Raw genomic sequence first — 22,448 nt, 5'->3', positions numbered from 1 at the left:
AATTAAACCAAAAATTGGTAATTCCTGACTATCGTAATCCCGACAGGTGTAGTTAATAGCAGTAGTCAAGTACGTAATATTAAACAGTGCTGTATGAATGTACCATACTTGTACAGGAAAATAGCCTTCCAAGTAGTAATGATGGCAGATACATCGGAAGTTTGGCCTGGAATTCTGGGAAATGTTTACAAACCGGTTATGTCACAAAGAAGTAAACCCATGTTGGAACTGGATGGTTTCCTATATCACCTAGAAAGAAGTAGAGGAAACAGGCAATACTGGGGATGTAAAGAAAACAGGCAATACTGGGGATGTAAAGAAAAGAAGAGTTTCAAATGCAAAGGTAGAGCGATAACTGTGTTAATACCGGAAGGTGAGCAACTTGTAAAGTCTGTGCCCCATGAACATTCCGCTGATCCTACAGAGTTACAACGTTACAAATTAAATAGTGAAGTGAAAGTAAGAGCCAAGTATAGCAGAGATACCCCTTGTGCTATAGTTGATGTTGCTATGACCGCTACTTCACTAAACTTGGTGCAAAGTATACCAAGTAGAAGGTCACTTTTGCAAAGCATTGGCAGGGTACGTAGAAAAGAGAATGTTGTGGAAAGGAACGGAAACGTGAATCTAATTAATGTAAATAGCGTACATTATCCGTTAAAGTCTGGTACCTTTATTTCAAAGCGTTTAGTTGTAAAAGTAACGATACTGTAGTGTATGTCTTCACCACTGTTAATTTATCTGATATTAGTAATGCTACTATATGGTTAATGGATGGTACATTTTTTACTAAAGAAGTAACTTGTCGACAGCTTTATAGTATACATGGATTCGTTAAGTGCGGAAGTTACAGCAAAATTGTACCATTAGTGTATGCGCTTATGAGTAGAAAGTCCTTGAAATGCTACAACTTGTTATGGCACTGTTTTCCATTTACTAACTAGCAATGCTTTGCAATGTAATGTCCAGTTTGTATTATGTGACTTTGAAGTGGCTGCAATCAAAAGTATTAGACTTAACATTGAAGGAGCTAAATGTAAAGGTTGTTTCATTTTGGCCAGAATGTGTGGCGAAAGTTGCAGTCTTTAGGACTAACTACATTATATAATACAAATGCTGCATTTCATCTACAAGTAAAGTCGCTAGTTTCATTAGCATTTCTACCAGAATGCGAGGTAAAACCTGCATTTGAAGAGTTACAAGTATGTTTTCCTTCTGAAGGATGTGAATTAATAAAGTATTTTAGTGATTGGTACATTCACGGTAAATTGCAAAAGTTTGCAACTAGGATGACAAGCTGAATAAGGTTTCCTCCTTTATTTCCTATTTCCTTTTGGAATGTTTCGGATTTGAATGACTTAAATTTACCACGGACCCAAAACTCTGTAGAAACCTGGCATAGGCGTTTAAAATGTTTGCTAGGATGTAGAAATGTTGATTTACATATGCTTATGCAAGCGTTAGCACAAGAACAGAATAGAGTTGATGAACTACGTGTGAGGATTTCATCTGGGTTTCCACCATCCCCTAAAAACGGAAATTAATGAAGCGGCATGAACCATTTGCTACTGTTAACAATAGACGAGAATACAGTGCTACGGAGTTTGTTAAAAGTATTGCCAGACTATTAAAATTGTGATAGATTTATTTTATTTTCACTATGTGTAGTGCACTTGATTTTACAGCACTACGGAAATGTTTGTTAGAATAACCGACAAGTTACTCTCAGCAGTTGCAGTTTGAGTTTTACAACTGCATTATTACCCATAGCTGGGACTTTGAGAATACTTCATTTTGTTGAGTTACTATAACAATGAATTCTATTATTTGTGAGCGGTATCACACCATTGGAGCTTTACTTCAGGAGATTTTGTTTGAAACGTGGACTAGTTGTTGTCACTAAACCGGTTATATTGCTTTGCTATTTCTTTTTACACGGAATTAGGATTTGTAGTGTACTGATTTAAGTTGCTACCGGTGTATAAGGTGCGTTACTGTCGGTGGATTAAATGTCGGGAAAAGTGTTTGTCGGACAATAAAGCTGTCGGTGATTCCGGGTCGATTAAGTTGTTGAAGTGAGCGTTCGGGCATCTGAAGTAGACCCATGTATATGTATGTATGTGTGTGTGTATATATATATATATATATATATATATATATATATATATATATATATATATAAAGTGTTTGTGAGTGTGTGTGTGTGTGTGTGTGTGTGTGTGTGTGTGTGTGTGTGTGTGTGTATATATATATATATATATATATATATATATATATGTAACCTTTTATTTTGCACCCCCCCCCCCAAATGACTAATTACTGAAAAAGCTGGTTCAGTTTATTTGAAAGTAATTTTTTCACTATGAGATCATGCTAAAGTCAGGATCAGGGAAATATGCCTTTTCCCACTGTAGGGTGTGGCTCAATGTTTACCTTAGTCAACCATTAGATAGCGGTGTTTTTGCTAGTGTGCTTTCAATAGAAAGTTAGACTTGGATATTTGTGTGTATCTATAGCGTATGTTTAAACTAGTGTGTACATGCATATATGTACACACGCACATATGTGTGTGCGCAAAGAATATATGCACATATATACTTGTTGTGTAGGCAAGATGATGGAAGGGTTTTTAAATTTGTTTTTAGATAGACTTGTTCCCCTCCTTTGGTTCCTCGTTGAGTACCCTGCAAGTTAACTTGGGTGTTGGTTGCTTGCCCCCCTCCCCCATCCTGTAGTTGAGGTAAGGGTCAACGTGTACTCTTCTCCCCCTCTTAAAAAAAAAAAAAAAAAACTGCAAATGTGGGTCATAATGTGGGTCATCTATAGCCAACTACCAAGCAGCATCTTTGCTGCCTGATCTTAGGACAGATTGACATCTATTTGCAGCAAAGTCCCATTTATTGTGACTTTACCACAGCAAGATTTTACTATGTGTTTATCTGTTATGATTACATGTGCACTGTTCTTAAAACAGAATCCATGCAGTTCCGGTAGGTACATTCTTTAAAATATGGTACGGTGTGCATAATTTTGGGATTCCCTGCGGACTGTTCGAGTGAGCAGATTGGATTGACTGGGGAGATGATTTTTTCTTACAGAATTGGAATTGCTAGACGTAGTAAACCTTGCAGAGTTTAATTACGGTGTCTGCCAAAAAGGCTATTACTAGAAAATGGAAATCGGTCTAGACCTACTTTACTAGAGTAAGTGAATATAGTAACTCAGATGAAACCATTAGAATTGGAATCTTTAGAAAAGGGTAGGAGCAAACTATATAGAAAAGAGTGGCAATTGAGAACAGTATATGCAGAGCAGGAATGAGGATTGAGGCAGGATTTGAATGAGCTATATAATGCTTAACTGACTGACTGGAAGGTTTATAAGTGATTTATAATATTTACAACTACAGTTGTTTCAGTGGTGTCTTTGATGTAAACTGTTGCAACTAAAGTGATATAATTTTGTATGTTTTTCATTTATATAAATGTAAGAGATTGCCTTTGTCTTGTGGATGTTAAAGATATTGAAAAAAAATAAAAAGGTACAGTCTGAGCAAGAAAATTAAGCAGGTTAAGATCTTTCAACTTGTTCCTAGTTGCCATTGAAATTAGTTTTCTGTGACTGACTTTGTATGGCAAGTTTGATTTTTGGCAGTTGCATTGCACATTTGTGTTGGAACAAATTGCCAATTCTGTTTCTGGCTGTTGCAGTTGTGCTTTTTGCAGGGCCAGAATTTTTATATTCTCCTGTTAATGGTGTGTACATTTGTAACTGTACACTCTGGGTAGTTACATTTTTGTGCTGTAATTTTCTGTTCTAGTACAGAAGGACTGACTGTACATGCTTTACACTCACTTGCAAACCTGTATTGGAATTATTTCTGTGGCCATGTAGTCAGTCTGCTGAAGAGCTGTCCTGTTTTGTTAGCTGGCTTTGCACTGTTCTTGAGCTTTACCCATTTAATAACTGATATTTAAGCACAGACTGCCTTAAAATGCAACTTAGTAATGTGTTTGAGTAATGAGGGCCACTTTGTTTATTGCTGCAGTAGACTGATTCCATACAGACTGGAGTAGCTGAAGGACACTGGCAGATTCATTGATTCTGAGCAGACCTGTTTAAACCGGCACTAATGTGTACAGCACACTTGTGCTACATCAGTATGGTTAAATACAGCACATTAAACAGGATGGCTGTAACACCGAATGGATTGAATACCTTTTTATCTGTACAGCTTTGCAATGCCCCTCTTTTAAAATCTGTATGAATGGCCAGTGTCACCTTTTCTTTGGGTAAACCACAGCATATTCCTCTCTTGTAGCAAGTAAAACTTTGTTTTTCCATAATCTCCAATTCTTTTTTTTCCCCATTTTCAGGTATTAAACTTGATTAAAAGCTGTCGTGCAGCAGAAGGCATGAGCATCCAAGAGCTAAAGAATCGTCTTAAAGGAATGAATATTATGACAATAAAGTAAGTTTTGTTTTGAGTGTTGTGTTCTGCACATCTTGACGTTTCTTTGCTGTGTGAATTTTTTTTGTGTGCGCATCTTGCTCAGGATGTGCATTATTTGATAAGCAATTTCATTTATACTCCTCAGTCTGCCTTTTGTATGCAGGGGGAAGAAAAAAGAAGCTGCATAGATATAGAAACAGTGATGAGTAGCCAGCAAGTCTGGTGGCATAGAGAGATGAAGCCCTGACTGTGGCTCAGGCGAGCAGACTTTCATGGAATTAGTATGGAGGGTAGTCCCAGGGGGGGTGCGGTCTCATGTCGATGTGGGCAGATTGTTTTGAGCCCTGATGGAGGCTGGGTTTTAGAGTGATCCCCATGCTGGGAGTTGTAGGATGGCCAAGAGGTATGGTTACCTTGGCACACAGGGTGATTGCCTCTTCAGGAGCCACACCTCATTGCCCTCCCAGTTTAATGGCACAGAATTAAATATGTTGGAAGGGCAGTGACAAGAAAAAGCCTGGTGCATGCAAAAAATGGTGTTGAAGGCACCTGCTCTACTCCACCTCCAGGACAGTACTTTTCTCTTCCCTTTTCAAGTATGTGGAGCAGTCCTATGCAGGAGATAGTACCAGACTAACTCCTCTGTGCTTCCATATCCTTCACTGCCAACAGCAGTCCAAAAAGTAGTGAGGAAGCAGACCATTAGGAGTGGTACCTAGCAGCCTATTGTCTAGTTGCAGCAGTAGGGCCCAAAAACAAAACAGTGATGTACAGTACTTTATTACTGATAGTTCAGTACGAGTTGAGTAGTACTGAACTGTCATCGAGGCAAAGAGCAAAGCTGATTTAGAATAAAGAGTTGAGTAATAAGAAATTGCCATTAACCTACAGAGCCAGATTGAGAGTATTGTTTTAGGCTTGTTTTGTTCCCCTTCTCTTAGATATTTCTGGTGTTTATTTGGTGAATGGGTTTATGTACCTCCAAAGTGCGTGTCTGTATTCATGCTTGCCTTTTTACCTCTGACAGTTTCTTTGTATAAGCTGAATTTTTTTGTACTCCTTTCCTTGATTAATTCTGTAATGTAATTTTTTAAATTTATATGTATATGTACGGATACATCATGACAGCCATATCACATTCCCAACTTGTCATCTTTACTTTCTCTATCCAATGTCTGAGTGAGGTGTGGGGGTTCACATGGCCATTGTCAGACTGACGAGAATACTACAGTGCTTTCGTTAGTGCCCTTCTTAATGATTGTTTAATTTGAGTGCCCATGCTTTGGGTACATATTTGCACATCTGTTGATCTGCATACAGCATACTTAACTTTGGGGTTGAGGTATGTGCACCCATGTGCACCCTAAGATCATTCCAGTTACTCATCTCTGAGTTTAGACTATACAATGTGCACCACTGGGATGTTTCCTCATGCAGTACCAAAAAACAGAGTTTCTCTTTCTTGCCATAAGGACCCAAATTAAGACCACCACAGGAGCTACCTCTTTTGCCTGGGACGACTATATCGTCAGTGTCTACCATAAGTGACAGCACCTCAACCCCATTGCAGCTTTCATCATTAGAGAGAAGCTTGTGTCCTTCATCAAAATACGTCATTGGAATGGTGCTAGGAAAATGACCAGCTTGGAGGAGGAGTTTCATTATCTCAAGTAGAAACGTGACTGGTAGAAAATCACTGGTCCAAAAAACAAGAACAGATTTCAATTTAAAGGCCATCAGACCCATTTATGGTCGTGGATTCCTCCTGTAAAATAGGATGTTATCTTAGTCTGTGGATGGGTGTAAGGGATGTTTGAGTGGTGCCTCCTTTTTAGCTTCTAGTCTTGGGAGCTAGACCTGAGGTTTGGCCACAGTCTTCCCTTGCCAGGACAGTTGACAGCCCACAGGTGTGCAAGAAGCAAGCCCTCCAAGTTTCATGGACATGAGTGTGGAACTGCACTTTAGCCCAAGGACGGCCTTTTCTCTTGGGTGAACTACTACTTGTTGGCAAGGTTAAGACAGGCTCCATAGGCCCTGTCACTCCAGTTTTAAAATCCTCAGTCTTCCCTTTTTTATGCTGGACTTCTGTACCTTGTTCAGGACATGGTACACTGTCTAGGTGCTAGGGAGCAGTGCTGGTAGTATTTGGGTTCAGTGTTTGTTTCTCCAGAGTGTTAATTCCACATTGTCATTAGTTCAGTATGCTGCATGTTAACACCATTTATGCTTCCACCATCTGGATGGGGAATAGGTGTTGGCTCACCGCCTAGTTACAGGCATCTTTTTTTCCGTTTAGTCCCTTCTTACTCTGAAGGGAATAGAGGTCCCTGTGCTGTAAAGTGAAAGTGGTAAGTTATTTCCTGCTAGATGTCCTTCCTTAGAACACTGTTGCAGTGTTACAGACTTGTTAGAGTTGTCTCTCCAAATAACTGATTTAAAACCGCAAAAAGAAAGAAATGGCGAGAAAAATGTTTACTGCTTTCATCCTTTAATACATACAGAACAACTTCAGAACATTTTAAGGCAAACCTCCAATTTGGTTTAAATACTCCACCAAAAGATCACATGATAAAATTCAGCAAATCAACAAATAGAATAATACTGATAAGTAAAATTTTATTTTACATTTGTTAACCGGGATAGTCCGACTGGACACGTGCCCATTTTCAGCGAAAGCCTGGGGAGCAAAGCTCCACATAAACAGAACAGTATAAATAACATGTATACAGAATATTTATTATACAAGAAGAGATTTTATACGGAATGGTATTTATACAGGAATATTATTTGTGCAAGTAAAATGGAACAAATTGCATAACAGTTGTATATGATGCATCATTTATCCATTGTAAATAGGCAAGTATTTACACAGTAAGGCATTTGAATAGAAGAGGGATGATAAAGAACCTTGCAGCTTTGGTTTGTAGAAGAGAGATTAGAGTAGGGTTACACTTGGTACTCGTTTGCATGTTTACAACATTTCAAGGAGTTGTATGTTAAGGGACATCCAAGATTGTTAGTAGTGACAGATCAAAATTAGACTTGGGGAAAAATATAGGAGTGATCACCTAAGAGAAGTGATTTAGTCTGGGGTATTACAAGGGCATAGCCATTTGTTTTGAGAGTTTTTAACTTTGATTTAAATTGAGAGAGGGTTGGAAAAGATATTTCATAAGGAAGTGAATTCCACACTTTGCCTACATAGTTAGCAAATGGGGATTCTCCAGCTATGTTTTTGGCTGTATTGATTTTAATAAATGGTTTGTTGTTGGAGTATAAAGTTCTGGCAGTGGAATGAGGTAGCAGTATATTTTGGAGTGAAGGTGTCTTTTTTCACTTTGGTAGAGAATAGCTTATGAGCCATGATTAGTTGGTTATAGAGCAAGAGATGTGGGAGTTCAAGCCAATTGAGCTTTTTAAGAGGGATGCAATGGTGAGCTCTTGATGGGGAATTGGTGGCTTAATCTAGCAATTTTATTGTAGCAGGTTTCCGCTTCACTAATTCTGATTTTTCTTAGGTTGGTGAGTATGGGAGATGCATATAGTAATGTAGACAATAAGTGAGTTTGGGCAATTTTGGCTTTGTCATTTGTAAAGTATTGTGTTCCTATATAACGTTCCAAGATGTTCCTCGTGTTACCCTGCTGCAGTCATCACACTTGGGTTATCCTGCCGTCAGGCGGTCCCGCAGTCGGCACGAATTCCAAAGTCTTGGTCTGGCATCGGTTGCTGTCGCTTCTTCCCTGACGTCAGTGCGTCAGGGGTATATGATGCTTCCAACGCCATTTTCTTCAGTCTTTCTTGCCGCCCGGTAGCAGAAGCAGTTCGCAAGTGCCAGTTGGCCGATACCTGAGATTTTCGATTTGAATTTCAGTCCGAAGTCTTTAATAAAGCTAAGTACACCGTTGGGGAACATTTTCTTGCCTCAGTCCGATGTCAGAAAGTTAGCAACTGCATTTCTTGTGGGAAGCAAATACCTCATAAGGACTTACTTCCATTCCTATTGCATTCCTTGCATTCCTTGCCTAGGCCCAGACCACGACGTCACAGGCTGTTGGTTTTGCGCTAGGTTTAATAAACCCAATATCAAACGCCGTTTTGACTTTGCACGGCATTACTTTGGTAGGAAATTCAATTATATCATGCTGTCGGAGCAGCCGACGACTGAAACTCATAAAAAACGCAAGGATAAGGACAGGCAGCCTAGGAATAAGCCAGATTCCGAGGCCTCAGCTGGGCTTGTCGCCGTTTTTCAGTGAGGCGCCTATGCAGCCCATGACTGCATTGCTGGAACCCCAGAGTGATGCAGACTCCCATGCGGAGTCTACTAGGCCGATGCAGCCATCTACCGACACCAGAGCAGGTTTAGACACCGGTGCAGAGGAAACGCCTTCGGTTGCAGAAGGTGTCTTCAGACAGACTACACTCACCATTAAATCTTATGCTAAACTTAAAACTCCTTTAAAAACCTAAGAAAACTGTTCTTCAACCTACAGGTCAACGCCCCATGCCTAAGAAACAGATGCTTAAGATAGCTGAATATTTAATTACCCTTAACAGGGGTTCCTATCCCACTCCTGATAAAAGACCAAGACAAGAGGAGGATTATGCATCCTCTGACCAGGTTTCTCTCTCCTCAGATTCTTCTGAGGAACAGGATTACAATTTTCCACATTGAGGATTCTGATGCTGAAGACTCTATTCCCTCAGCATCTCCCCCTGAAGACTACTCCTTTGGGGAAACTTTACATACCATGAGGGAACATTTCCACTGGGAAGGTCAGGATTACTCAGATTCTAAAAAAAAGGCTCCGAGAGTTTCTTCTATTACCCCAGCACAGACCTCTTGCTATTCCTCCTGTTTTAGATATTGTGGATGATGTCTACTTAGAGTCTAGTTTAAATCCAGACTCTCTGCCTCCTGCTCCAGCCAAACCAGACAGATACTACAGAGTACCTGACTCTCACAAATTCCTTTATAAAAGCCCTGTAGCTGACCCAGAAACCATATCCCAGGGTCCTAAGGGAGCAAAGGCTTCTATGGCTAAAAATCCTGTGCCCTTTGAAAGAGATTCCAAAGCCCTAGATAGATGGAGAAAGAAAATATACACCTCTGCAACTCCGGCTATGAGAGCATTAAATTGCCAGTTTCACATGTTGAAATATCAACAATTCCTGATGTCTCAGTTAAAACAAAAAAAATGAGCACGCACTCGGAACAGCCTGAGCTCAAGGAAATGCAGTATCTGTTGCATGCAGCTGAACAGGTGGCAAGCATACTTTACAATGCGGATTTGATTCACTGGAAGCTTCCTGTAGAGCAGCTGTTACTGGCTCAGTCATTCATAGACCTGCTTGGTTAAGAGCAAACCCTCCCTGACCATGTTAAAGCAAAATTATTAGATGCACCTTTACAACAAGATGTATTTGGTGTCAAAGCAGAAGAAGTTTTAAAGAAAATGGAGGAGAAGGCTAAATCTATGCAAACAGTCAAGGATTTCTTGCAGGTACAACCCCCTCGCTTCAGCAAAAATTGGCCAACAAAAAATTGGTCCTTTCCAGCTTCAGACAGATCACAGAGGGGCAAATACAGACACCCAAGGGGCAGAGGTCAGTCACATGGTCCTTACAAACCTCGCCAATGGGGTCTGCTACCCAGAAAGGAGAAGACGGGCCCCAAGCTAGCAGAAGGCAGACACAATGACTCTGTCGTCAAACTACCATGCAAATCTCTCCTGGCAATACCCTTGGGAGGAAAACTAACATTTTTTGCAGACAACTGGCACATCATCACAAAAGACAAATGGGTTCTAAACATTGTCTCAAGGATACAGATTCCACTTTCATACCTTACCAAGGATCAAAGGAATGCCAAACCTGCCACCAAATCAGTGGGCAGAGGCACAAAAACAAATTACAGCTCTCATGAATATGAGAGCCATTCAACAGGTACCTACACAGGAGCAAGGACAAGGATTTTACTCGAGACTCTTCCTAGTTCCAAGAAGGGACAAAGCATGGAGACCCATTCTGGATCTTTCAGTTCTGAACACCTATCTGCAAGTACCAAAATTCAAGATGCTAACACTACAGCATCTTCTTCCCATGCTGGGCAAGAATGCTTGGCTAGTCACTATGGACCTCAAGGAGGCATACAAAAACAAATTACAGCTCTCATGAATATGAGAGCCATTCAACAGGTACCTACACAGGAGCAGGGACAAGGATTTTACTCAAGACTCTTCCTAGTTCCAAGAAAGGACAAAGTATGGAGACCCATTCTGGATCTTTCAATTCTGAACACCTATCTGCAAGTACCAAAATTCAAGATGCTAACACTGCAGCAGCTTCTTCCCATGCTGGGCAAGAATGCTTGGCTAGTCACTATGAACCTCAAGGAGGCATACCTGCATGTCCCTACCGGACAAAATTGCAGAAGATACCTCCGCTTCATTGCAGGTTCAACGCATTATCAATTCTCTGCACTGCCATTTGGCTTATCTACTGCGCCCATTGTCTTCAGAAAAATGCCTGGCACCAGTAATTGCATACTGCAGACAAAGAGGAATTCAAATATACCCATACCTGGACGACTGTCTTATTAAAGCAGAAAGCAAGGACATTCTTTTACAGCATTTGGCATTTGTCAAGCACCTAAGTTGCCTAGGTTACACAGTAAACGAAAAGAAATCAAAACTAGTGCCTTCACAAAACATAACATTCCTGGGTGCCAGCTTGAATACAGTGGCCTAGATGGCTTATCTCATGTCAGACAAACGACAACTGTTTCAGTATTTCAAAATAATGGCAACAAAGACCCAACTCCCTGCAAGAAAAATTCTGCAGGCCTTGGGATTCATGGCATCTTGCATTCTACTAATACCATTTGCAAAACTGCATATGAGGAAATTACAGTGGTACCTGAAAAGTGTATGGACTCGGCACAGCCACAGCTTGGAAACAATGATTCCACTCATTCCCTGCCTTCAACAGGAGTTTCTATGGTGGGCACAGGCATGTCGCCTCAACAAGGATCAGCCTTTCACCTTACCCACAGCCAGGCAAACTGACAACAGATGCATCGGACTATGCCTGGGGAGCACACATGTCAGGATAGTGCATTCAGGGCAAATGGACTAGAGATCAGAGACACCTACATATCAATCAAACAGAAATGCTAGCAGTGCAGAATTCCCTAACAGCTTTCAAGGACCTTCTACACCCAGGACAGCTACTAATAAGGACAGACAACACCACAGTTATGTGGTACATAAACAAACAAGGGGGGCACACATTCCTACCCATTCCTACCCTCTATGCAGGCAAGCAATGACCTTGTGGAACACTGCACTGTATTACCAGGTTCAATTACAAGCACAATATTGGCAGACGACCTAAGCAAAAACATCATGGATCCACACGAATGGAAACTAGATCCACAAGTATTTGCAATGATAGCTCAAAAATGGGGACGCCCAGACATAGCTCTGTTTGCAAGCCCCCACAACCACCAACTTCAAAAATTTTGCACAAGGACCTTCCATCCACTAGCTTGGAAAGTGTTAGCTATCTCATTCAGTTGGAAAACATTAACAGTGTATGCCTTCCCTCCACTGCCTCTCTTCTAGCAAAGGTACTGCTGAAAGTCAGATTAGAGAGGCCACAAATGATTCTCGTTGCACCAGATTGGCCACGCCAACATTGGTATCTAATTTTTAGGACCATGGCCCAGGGTCCACCATGGATTTTGCCACAAATACCTCACCTGCTCACCCAGCGAGACAATCTGATTCTACACAGCCAGCTCAAGACTTTAAACCTGGCTGCATGGCAAATTACCTAAACAACCAGCCAACACCTTTATCCAAAGCTGTTATGGATGTCATTCTGGAGGCCAGGAGGCCCAGCACCAGGAAAACCTATTCAGACAAATGGAAAAGATTTTGCTCCTGGAACCAGGCTGAAGGCCTAAATCCCCTGGAACCGAACATTCCTCAGATTCTACAATACTTTAACTGAGATGTTACACAAAGGACTTTCCTTTTCATCTATTAAGATCCACGCCTCAGCAATTTCAGCTCATTACAGCACGGATCCTCCTTTATTTTTACATCCACTCCTGAGACAGTATCTCAGAGGGGCTAAGAACTTAAGACCGCCAAGGAGAGCTCCAACGCCTACTTGGGATCTGAACTTTGTCCTGGAAAAGCTTACACTGCCGCCCTTTGAACCAGCTTTTTCAACTGATTTAAAATTTCTTTCATGGAAAACTGCCCTGCTACTAGCAATAACCTCAGCTAGAAGAGTCTCAGAGCTACAGGCACTAATGGCAGTGGAACCTTTCCTCATTTTTCATCAAGACAGAGTTTCTCTATGGACTAATCCTTCCTTTATGCCAAAGGTGGTATCCAGTGTGGCCCTAAACCAAACCATTCACTTGCCCACCTTCTTCCCAAATCCCCAGAACAAAGGAGAAAGACTCCTGCACTCTTTGGACATTCACAGGCAAGTACGTTACTACTTGGGTAAAACTAAGGCTTTCAGAAAAACTGACCAGCTCTTTTTAGCCTATGCTACAGGATCACAAGGAAAAGCCATCTCAAAACAGACCATTTCTAAATGGATAGGACATTGCATACGTTTCTGCTACACACATCATGGGAAACCAGTACCTGCTAACATTAGGTCCCACTCCACCAGGGCTACAGCTACATCAGCAGCCTTTCTCAGGGGAGTGCCAACCAAGGATATTCTGGAAGCTGCTACTTGGAGTTCAGTGCACACCTTCACCAAACACCATCACTTACCTCTTTACTCTTAAGACTAGAGCTGGTTTTGCCACTGCAGTTTTGCAGGGCCTACTAGCCTCTTCTAACCCTGTTTGACTCCACCTCCCCTCCTTAGCTTTGGGATTCAATCCAAGTGTGATGCCTGCAGCAGGGTAACACGATGAACATAGTACAGTTTTGTACCTACCATAAATGTAGATGTTAGAGTGTACACCCTGCTGCAGTCCATGTTACCCTCCCTCCATCCCCTCTGAACTAGCTGAACTTATCTCTACCACTTTATCCTATACTATCTCTGTGGTGTATTTGCTTGTACCTAAGGGTTTTGTTTTATTTTTATATAGCCATATATGTGTGTGTGTGTGTGTGTGTGTGTGTGTGTGTGTGTGTGTATATATATATGTATATCTATATCTCTTTTGGGGGCACCTGACATCTGGGGCAAGAAAAACTGAAGAAAATGGCGTTGGATGCCTCTTGTATACCCCTGACGCACTGACGTCAGGGAAGAAGCGACAGCAACTGACGCCAGACCAAGACTTTGGAATTCGGGCCGACTGCGGGGCCGCCTGACGGCAGGATAACCCAAGTGTGATAACTGCAACAGGGTGAACACTCAACATCTACGTTTATGGTAGGTACAAAACTTTTTTTTTATTGTTTGGGATGTGTGGGCATCAAATCTCATTGCAGTCAGTTTTGACTCTTAACAGCTTGGTATGAGTTGAACCAAGTCACATGGTCCTATAACCCAATAAAAATTTTTAAAATTTCATCATTAAGAAACAGTGTAGTGTAATACAAATCATCACGGTGCAGCATTCATATATGTGTGGTTACTAGTTTCAGCTGTAATAACTTAAATTGTTATAAATTCCTAGATGTAATTTTGTGCCAGCAAAAAACACTAAGTTGATGTGCTCATCAGGGCCAGTTTTTTTTTTTTTTTTTTTTTTTTTTTTTTTTTGTCTGCATTAAGCTGAGTTTGCCATTAGGCTTCCTTACTTACACTCAAAAGTACATCAGTGAGGATATTCATATATTTTTTAAAATAGAACACCCGAAAATTGCAAGGTTCTTTGACATTCCCAAAATTCATAAAGACTTGCACAATCCACCATTCAGACCAGTAGTGACAACAGATTTTCCAAGACCCTTGTGTATGAATGCTGCACAGTGATTTGTATTGCACTGTACTTTTTCTTAATAATGAAATTTTACACTTCTATTGGATAACCGGAACACGTGATTTGGTGCATTTATTTACTTATCAGTATTATTCTGTTTGTTGATTTGGTGAATTTTATCATGTCAATCTTTGGTGGGATTTTTAAACTGAATTGGAGGTTTGTCTTAAAATGCTTCTGAAGAAGCTCTGTATGTATTAAAGGACAAAAACCGCTAAACGTACTTTTCTTGGATCACCATTTCTTTCCTTTTGTGGTTTTAGTTTTCAATTTGTCCCTCTTTTGTGGCTTTCATATAACTTGACGTCTGACCAGTGTTGAAAAGCCAAAACCTTCCAAACAGCCATTCATCCGTTTAACCTAATCCCATGGACATTTAAATTTTCAGACTATCCCACTGCCCGTATGAACACAGTTGTCTCACCAATCAGTCTGTTCTGTGCGGTCTTGTAACTGTTAACCTTCACTGGTTCATATAAATGCCCTGTTGGAGAACCTTACTTTCTTTTTCTCAGTAGTTTTGCCGTTGGTCTCTTAGATGTCAGCTAGGAGGGGAAAGTGTGATTGCGGTTGGCAGATTCGCTACATGAATCTCCACTCCCATTGCCTTTTCTCCTTGGATGTAGAACACTACTACTAAACTTGTACAATCGGTCAGTTCTTTTTCCCCAAAGACAATCTGAACTGTACTTTCTTCTCAGTTCGTGCTTGGAAACTCTGCTACTTGCCCAAGCAGAGATGGCAGACTCCCCCCCCCCCCCCCCCCCAATATCCTACTTGTTCAAATTGAGGCCTAGGCCTGATATTGAAGCTGCCTAGTAACACGTCATACCTGAAGAGGTCTTTGGAACCTGGAGTACATACACCTGCTCAGACTCCCACTACTGTGACCCTGGCACCTATTGTTTGCACATCTGAAGCTACCAGTAATGCTGAGGAGGAAAGGCACTTCATTTCTGAAGGACTCAAAGGCATACTGCATATCCTTGTTAGGAAATATTGGGATTGCTTATCAAAGATGTTCTTTGTGTTTCACTGTTGTAGTCATTACATTTGGGTAATCTGCTGGCAGGTTTGCCCTCAGTCGACCTAAATAACAGTCTTGGGTCCTGCGTCAGTTGCGGTCTCCTCTTCCATGACGTCAGGGGTATAAAAGCATGCAGCCGATGCAGTTTTAATCAGTCTTTCTTGCCACGCGGTGCCCAAAGCAGAAGCAGTTCGTAAGTGCCAGTCGGCTGACTCCTGAAATTTTCATTTCAGAGTTTCAGAACTGAAGTCTTTAAGCTAAAGCTAAGTACCCCGTTGGGGAAACTTTTTCTTGCTCCTTACCAATGTCCGTAAAAGTTAATTGTATTACTTGTGGGAAGCAAATACCTCATAAGGATTTTCATTTGTACTGTATTCCTTGCCTAGGCCCTGACCACAACATGCCTTGCTGTCGGTTTTGTGCTAAATTTAACCAAAGCACTATTAAGCATCTGTATATTTTTGCTTCTAAATACTTTGGTTCAAGATTTAACTATCCTGAAATGTCGTTGGGTTAGCAATCAGACTACCGGAATTCACAAAAAAACGCAAAGAAAGAGACAGATCGCCGAGGTCCAAAACCGAGAAAGCTTCTAAGCCAGTCGCCTGTTCGCCGGTACTCAGTGAGGCGCTTTCACAGGCCCTGATGCTCGCTACTTGTGAGTCGCAGGCCTCTACCAAGACCCATTCTGAGTCCGGTATGCCGCGAGATTCTCCAAGTACTGAACCCACAGATGCCTCTTCCCTTGGATGGGTCCAGAGTCACTGAGCAGGCACTGGCTTCTGAGGATGTTTTCAGGCTTAAAGATTTGTATATTAAACAGACACCTTCATCAAAAACAAGGCCAAAACCAACTTGTCTAAAACACAGATGCATGAGCCACGTGCTCAGGCCCCTATGCCTAAAAAACAAATTATCAAAATGGCTGAGGATTTAATTACCTTGATCAGGGGTTCCCAACCCCCTCCTGCTAAGAGGCCTAGGCAAGTCACTGATTATGAATCTTCAGATCAGGTTTCCATTTCTTCTGATTCCTCTTATCAGGAATTTTCTATTCCCCCTTATGAGGACTCTGATGCAGAAGAATCCATCCCTTCTGCTTCTCCTCCTGAGGATTTTTCTTTTGGAGACTTTGCATACCTTAAGGGAACATTTTTATTGGGAGAGTCAAGATTTTTCAGAATCTAAAAAGAGGCTTAGGGGTTTTCTTCTTCCTCAGCATTGGCCTTTGGCTATACCTCCTGTTTTAGACATTTATTTCTCAGAATCTAGCATGGCTCTTGATTCCCTGCCTCTGGCTCCTAGTAAGCCAGACAGATATTACAGGGTTCCTGACTCCCGCAAGTTTCTTTTCAAAAATCCTACTGCTGACCCTGAAACAATTTCTCAGGGTCCCAAGGGTGTTGAAGGTTTATACGTCTGCAACTCTGGCAATCAGGGCTTTAAACTGTCAATTTCATAAGCTTAAATATCAGCAGCATATCATGGGCATACTGAAACAGAAAATGTTGATTTCTGATTGTGTGGAAGATAGTTACAGGATTTATTGCATTCAGCTGAACAAGTTGGAAAGCATACTTTGCAATGTGGTTTTGATTCCTTGGAGGCCTTTTGCAGGGCCGCCGTAACTGGATCTGTGATAAGAAGGCATGCTTGGCTCAAGGAGCAAAATCTGCCTGATCATGTTAAAACTAAATTGCTGGATGCTCCTTTACAGCAGGACAGTCTGGTAATAAGGCAGAAGAAGTTTTGAAAAAGATGGAAGACGCAGCTAAATCTATGCAAACTGATTTCTTGCAAGTGCAGCCACCCAGGTTCAGTAGGCACTGGCCTACTAAGAACTGGTCCTTTCCAGTACCCAACAGAGCCGAAACCAGGCACTCCCAAGGGCTCGGGTTTCAGTCACAAGGATCTTACAGGACAAAACAATGGGGTGCCTCCACCTCCAAATCAGCAAGTGGCAAAGCACCACCCTACGGTAAATGGTCTCAATGGCTTTCCTCTGCCATTTCCAAGCACTTATCTTTTGGCAGCCCCGTTGGGGGGGGGACTAGCACTTCATGCTCAAAATTAGCATCTAATTACCCAGGACAAGTGGGTCTTGAAATCTGTACCCCTGGGATCCTATATTTATTTCCACACTTTGCCAAATCCAAACAGATGGCCAGATCTGCCTCCAAATCAGTGGGCAGAGGCCCAGAAACAAGTCATGTCCCTCATGGATATAGGGGCTATTCAACCAGTACCAGAAAAGGAAAAAGGACAAGGCTTTTATTCAAGACTTTTCCTGGTACCCAGAAAAGACATCATGGTGTCCAGTTCTGGACTTATCCATTCTAAATACTTTCCTGGACATTCCAAAATTCAAGATGCTGACGCTACAACAGCTACTGCCTATGCTAGGCAAGAATGCCTGGTTGGTAACTCTAAACTTAAGAGGCTTACCTGCATATCCCAATCAGAGAATCTTGCAGAAGATACCACTGCTTCAAAGCAGGCTATTTACATTACCAGTTCTCTGCACTGCCCTTTGGCTTATCTACTGCGCCCAGGGTCTTCACAAAGTGCCTGGCACCAGTGATTGCATTTTGCAGACAAAACAAAAAAAATTCAAATTTATCCTTATCTAGACTATTGTCTAATTCAGGCAGAGGACAAGGACACACTCTCTTTTACAACTTCTGGCATTTGTAAAAAGGCTTCTAACATCCCTAGGGTACACCATAAATGAAAGGAAATCACAACTGGTACCCTCTCAAATTACATTCCTGGGTGCAAACTTGAATACAACTGCCCAGATGGCTTACCTCACGCCAAACAAACAAGTTCAATTGATAACCTACTTCAAACAAATGGCCACAAAAACCCAGCTATCTCCAAGACTAATTCTGCAGGCTTTGGGGTTCATGGCATCCTTTATTCTACTAATTCCATATGCAAGACTGCATATGAGGAAACTTCAAAGGTACCTAAAAAGCTTATGGAGTCAGCATTGTCACAGCCTGGAAACAATGATTCCTCTCATTCCTTGCCTGCAACAGGAGTTCTTTGGTGGGCAGAAGCCTGTCACCAAAACAAGGGACTGTCCTTCACTCTATCCCCTGCCACCCAAACCCTGACTACAGACGCATCAGACTATGCTTGGGGGGCCCATCTGGCAGGGAGATGCATTCAGGGCGAATGGAGTCCAACTAGATGCACCTACATATCAACCAGAAAGAAATGCTAGCTGTACAGAATGCTCTGTCAGCCTTCAAGGACTTCCTTCATCCAGGACAACTACAACACTACAGTTATGTGGTACATAAGCAGGGGGGTACCCACTTCTACCCCCTTTGCAGACTAGCCATGGCCTTGTGGAACACAGCCTTGACTTGCCAAAAAAATACATCTAAAAGCTCAATTCCTGCCAGGAAAGCAAAGTACTCTGGCAGACTACCTAAGCAGAAATCTAATGAACCCACACAAATGGAAACTGGATCCGCAAATCTTCAGCATGTTGACGCGAAAATGGGGGAGCCCAGACATGGATCTTTTTGCCTCACCCCAAAGCTACCAGACAAATTCTGCACAAGAATTCATCACAAAAAAGCTTGGAAACTGGATGCTGTATCCTTCAGCTGGAAAAACCTATCAGTCTATGCCTTTCCCCCTCTGCCTGTGCTCTCCAAGGTTTTACTAGAAGTCGGACAGGAAAAACCAAAAATGATTCTGATTGCACCAGACTGGCCTCGCCAGCATTGGTACCCACTTCTAAGGAATATGTCACACCTTCCTCCATGGTACTTGCCTCAAACTCATCTATTGTCTCAGCAGAACTAGCAAATTCTGCACACTCCGCTCCAAACACTGAATCGTAATCAAGTAATTTCACCAGTCACATCCCTCAGTAAACCTGTGATGGATGTCATTTTGGAGGCTAGAAGGCCTAGTACTAGAAAATCTTATGCTGATTAAATGGAAGAGATTCTGTGCCTGGAACCAAACACAAGGAATAAACACAGCAATGCCCAATATTCCTCAGATTCTGCAATATTTAACTGAGGTGCTTCACAAGGACCTATCTTTTTCTTCTATAAAAATCCATGCCTCTGCCATCTCGGCTCCTCTTTTCTCATCCCCTGCTAAAGTAGTACCTCAGAGGTGCCAAAAATTTGAGAACTCCCATGAGAGCTCCAACTCCTGCATGGGATCTCAATTTTGTGCTGGAAAAACTCACCCTGCCTCCTTTTGAACCAGCTGCCACTGCAGACATAAAATTTCTTTCTTGGAAGACAGCTTTTCTTTTAGCAGTCACTTCAGCTAGAAGGATTTCAGAACTACAGGCTTTCATGGCAGTGGAGCCTTTCATTATCTTTTATCCGGACAGGGTGGCCCTCAGGACCAATCCTTCTTTTATGCGTAAGGTGGTATCCAGTGTGGCTCTTAACCAAACCATTCATCTGCCAACTTTTTTCCCAAATTCGCAGAACAAGGGGGAGCGGATTCTGTATTCATTTGATGTACACAGACACTAAGATTCTACTTACAGGACAAAATCTCTACGAAAGTCGGAGGAACTATTGGTGGCATTCTCTGCAGGGGCAGAGGGAAAGGCTTTCTCAAAGCAAAGCAGACTATTTCAAAATGGATAAGCCATTGTATTTGTTTCTGCTACATGCACCATGGTAAACCTGTCCCCAAGGGGATCAGATCCCATTCCACCAGGGCTGCATCTACTTCTGCAGCTTTTCTCAGAGGGGTTCCTACTAGAAACATTCTAGAAGCTGCTACTTGGAGCTCAGTTCATACATTCACAAAACATTACCATTTACCTCTCTTTTCTAAATCCAGGGCAGGCTTTGCTGTCCTGTAGGGTCTTGTAGCCACTCCTAATGCTGTATAATTCCATCCTCCCATCCATAGCTTTGGTATTCTACCCAAATGTAATGACTGTAACAGTGAAACACGAAGAACATAGTACAGTTGTGTACACTTGCCATAAATGTAGATGTTCGAGTGTATTCACTGTTGCAGTCCTGGTTACCCACCCACCAGCCCCCTTTCTTCTCTATTATACTTCTTTCCTTCACTATGCTCAAGCCTTTTTGGTGTATTTGCTTTTAATTGGAGGTAATATATATCTATATCTATATCTATATCTATATCTATATCTATATCTATATCTATATCTATATCTATATCTATATCTATATCTATATCTATATCTATATCTATATCTATATCTATATCTATATCTATATCTATATCTATATCTATATCTATATCTATATCTATATCTATATCTATATCTATATCTATATCTATATCTATATCTATATCTATATCTATATCTATATCTATATCTATATCTATATCTATATCTATATCTATATCTATATCTATATCTATATCTATATCCTACCCATTTGGGGGGCACCTGACAAAACTGATTTAAAATGGTGTCTGCTGCATGTTTTTATACCCCTGACGTCATGGAAGAGGAGACTGCAACCAATGCAGGACCCAAGACTTTGTTATTCAGGCCAACTGAGGGCAACCTGCCAGCAGATTACCCAAATGTAATGATTGCAACAGTGAATACACTAACATTTATGGTAAGTGTACACAACTGTACTTTTCAGATGGAGCCTCTGTATTTAGTCAAAGCAGGCATCACTCAAAAAAAGAAACCAAAAACTATCTAACCAAACCAGCTGGCTAAAATGTCTAACCAGGCCAGATGGCTTTAGCTGCTAAAGTGTTATTAGCTGAGCTAAAACCAAGTATAAGATAACGCTGGAAAAGGTGATCACCAGGTATTCAATTCACACACACATTTTTGTAGAAATTTTGTGTGAATGGAATACTTGGTGACCACCTTTACCAGTGTTATCAAGGAGTGGATAGATTTTTCATAATGCCTATCTTGGCACTCTGACCTCCATCCTTTTCAGGGCCTGCTAGTAAGGTTTCTATTTCCGCTCCTTAAAAGAGATAATTATACACTTGAATCAGACTGAATGCACTCTTCAGCCTGTTCATCCCAGATCCATTCACCAGATGGTCACCACTGAAGATTCCCTTTTGAAGCTTTATTTGAGGAGACTGTTGCATTTTGAATGGAAATCTAAACAGATTTCTGAAACTCAACAGGTACTATAATCTCTTGAAGTAGGTACCCCTCCCTGCTCCTGCTCTTGTACCCCCGGTTCTGGAGGCATTCCTTTGCATCCACTTCTGCACCAGACTCTCAGCCACCTGCACCAAAAAGGCCCAACAGATTTTACAAGGTACATGAGGACTTAAAAAAATTTATGTACAAAAACCCTGTGGCAGGTCAGTCCGTTTTCTATGTCAATATACAAGCCCTCTAAGTTACTACTTACTGTCAGTGCATTTCTTTCAGATGATCAGCAGTGCAATGGACAGGCAGGGCAGAAAGGTTTATACGTCCTTCACTTTTGCCTTTAGAGCTCTGAATTATCAGACTCTGACTAAATACTTCCTATTTATTCTCATCAGTTTGAAAAAAAAAACATTGCCCTCCCCCGAAGAATCTGTCACTAAACACACTTCCCCTTGGTGTGGCTCAGGCTTTCCAAGTAGTACAGCATTTAAGTACAGCTTTGATGCATTGAAAGCCTCTTCCACGGCAAATGCTACAGTTTCTGTGATCAGGAGCTATACATGGTTATGTTCTCGGACTCTTCCAGATGATGTTAAGGGGAAACTCGCTCTCCTTTTAAAATGAGGATCTTTTGTTTGCTCCTGATGTTGTCAGTCTTTTTTTAAACAATTGCAGAAGCAAGGTAAAATTATGAAGGACTGTAGACAGATTTTGTCATTTTTGTACTAAGATACCAGAGGAATTGCAAACCCCACTTCCTTTGCTTGCAGGAAACCCAGGCCTTCCATAAGGTCAGGAAGATGCCTTGGAAAGGATTCCAGGGCAAACCAGTTGAGGACTCTTGATCTAGGGGGGCCTCTTTATCCAAACAAGTCCACCTTAA

General features: G+C 41.5%; 1 protein-coding gene across 6 annotated transcripts in view; it reads left to right on the top strand.

The window, feature by feature from the left end:
* RPA2 (replication protein A2) overlaps nucleotides 1-22,448 on the top strand; it is a 397,710-nt gene that overhangs the window by 357,604 nt on the left and 17,658 nt on the right. For all 6 annotated transcript variants that reach the window (XM_044060106.1, XM_044060108.1, XM_044060104.1 and 3 more), the window contains one exon: nucleotides 4,377-4,471. In XM_044060106.1, coding sequence (XP_043916041.1) covers nucleotides 4,377-4,471 — 95 coding nt within the window. The remainder of the gene's footprint in view (nucleotides 1-4,376; nucleotides 4,472-22,448) is intronic.

This window comes from Protopterus annectens, chromosome 1.part2 (assembly GCF_019279795.1).
Source record: "Protopterus annectens isolate FY-2018-M chromosome 1.part2, PAN1.0, whole genome shotgun sequence".
In the NCBI taxonomy this organism is placed as follows: Eukaryota; Metazoa; Chordata; order Ceratodontiformes; family Protopteridae; genus Protopterus; species Protopterus annectens.
Note: the sequence above shows the minus strand (reverse complement) of the source record. Positions and strands in the feature narration are given on the sequence as shown.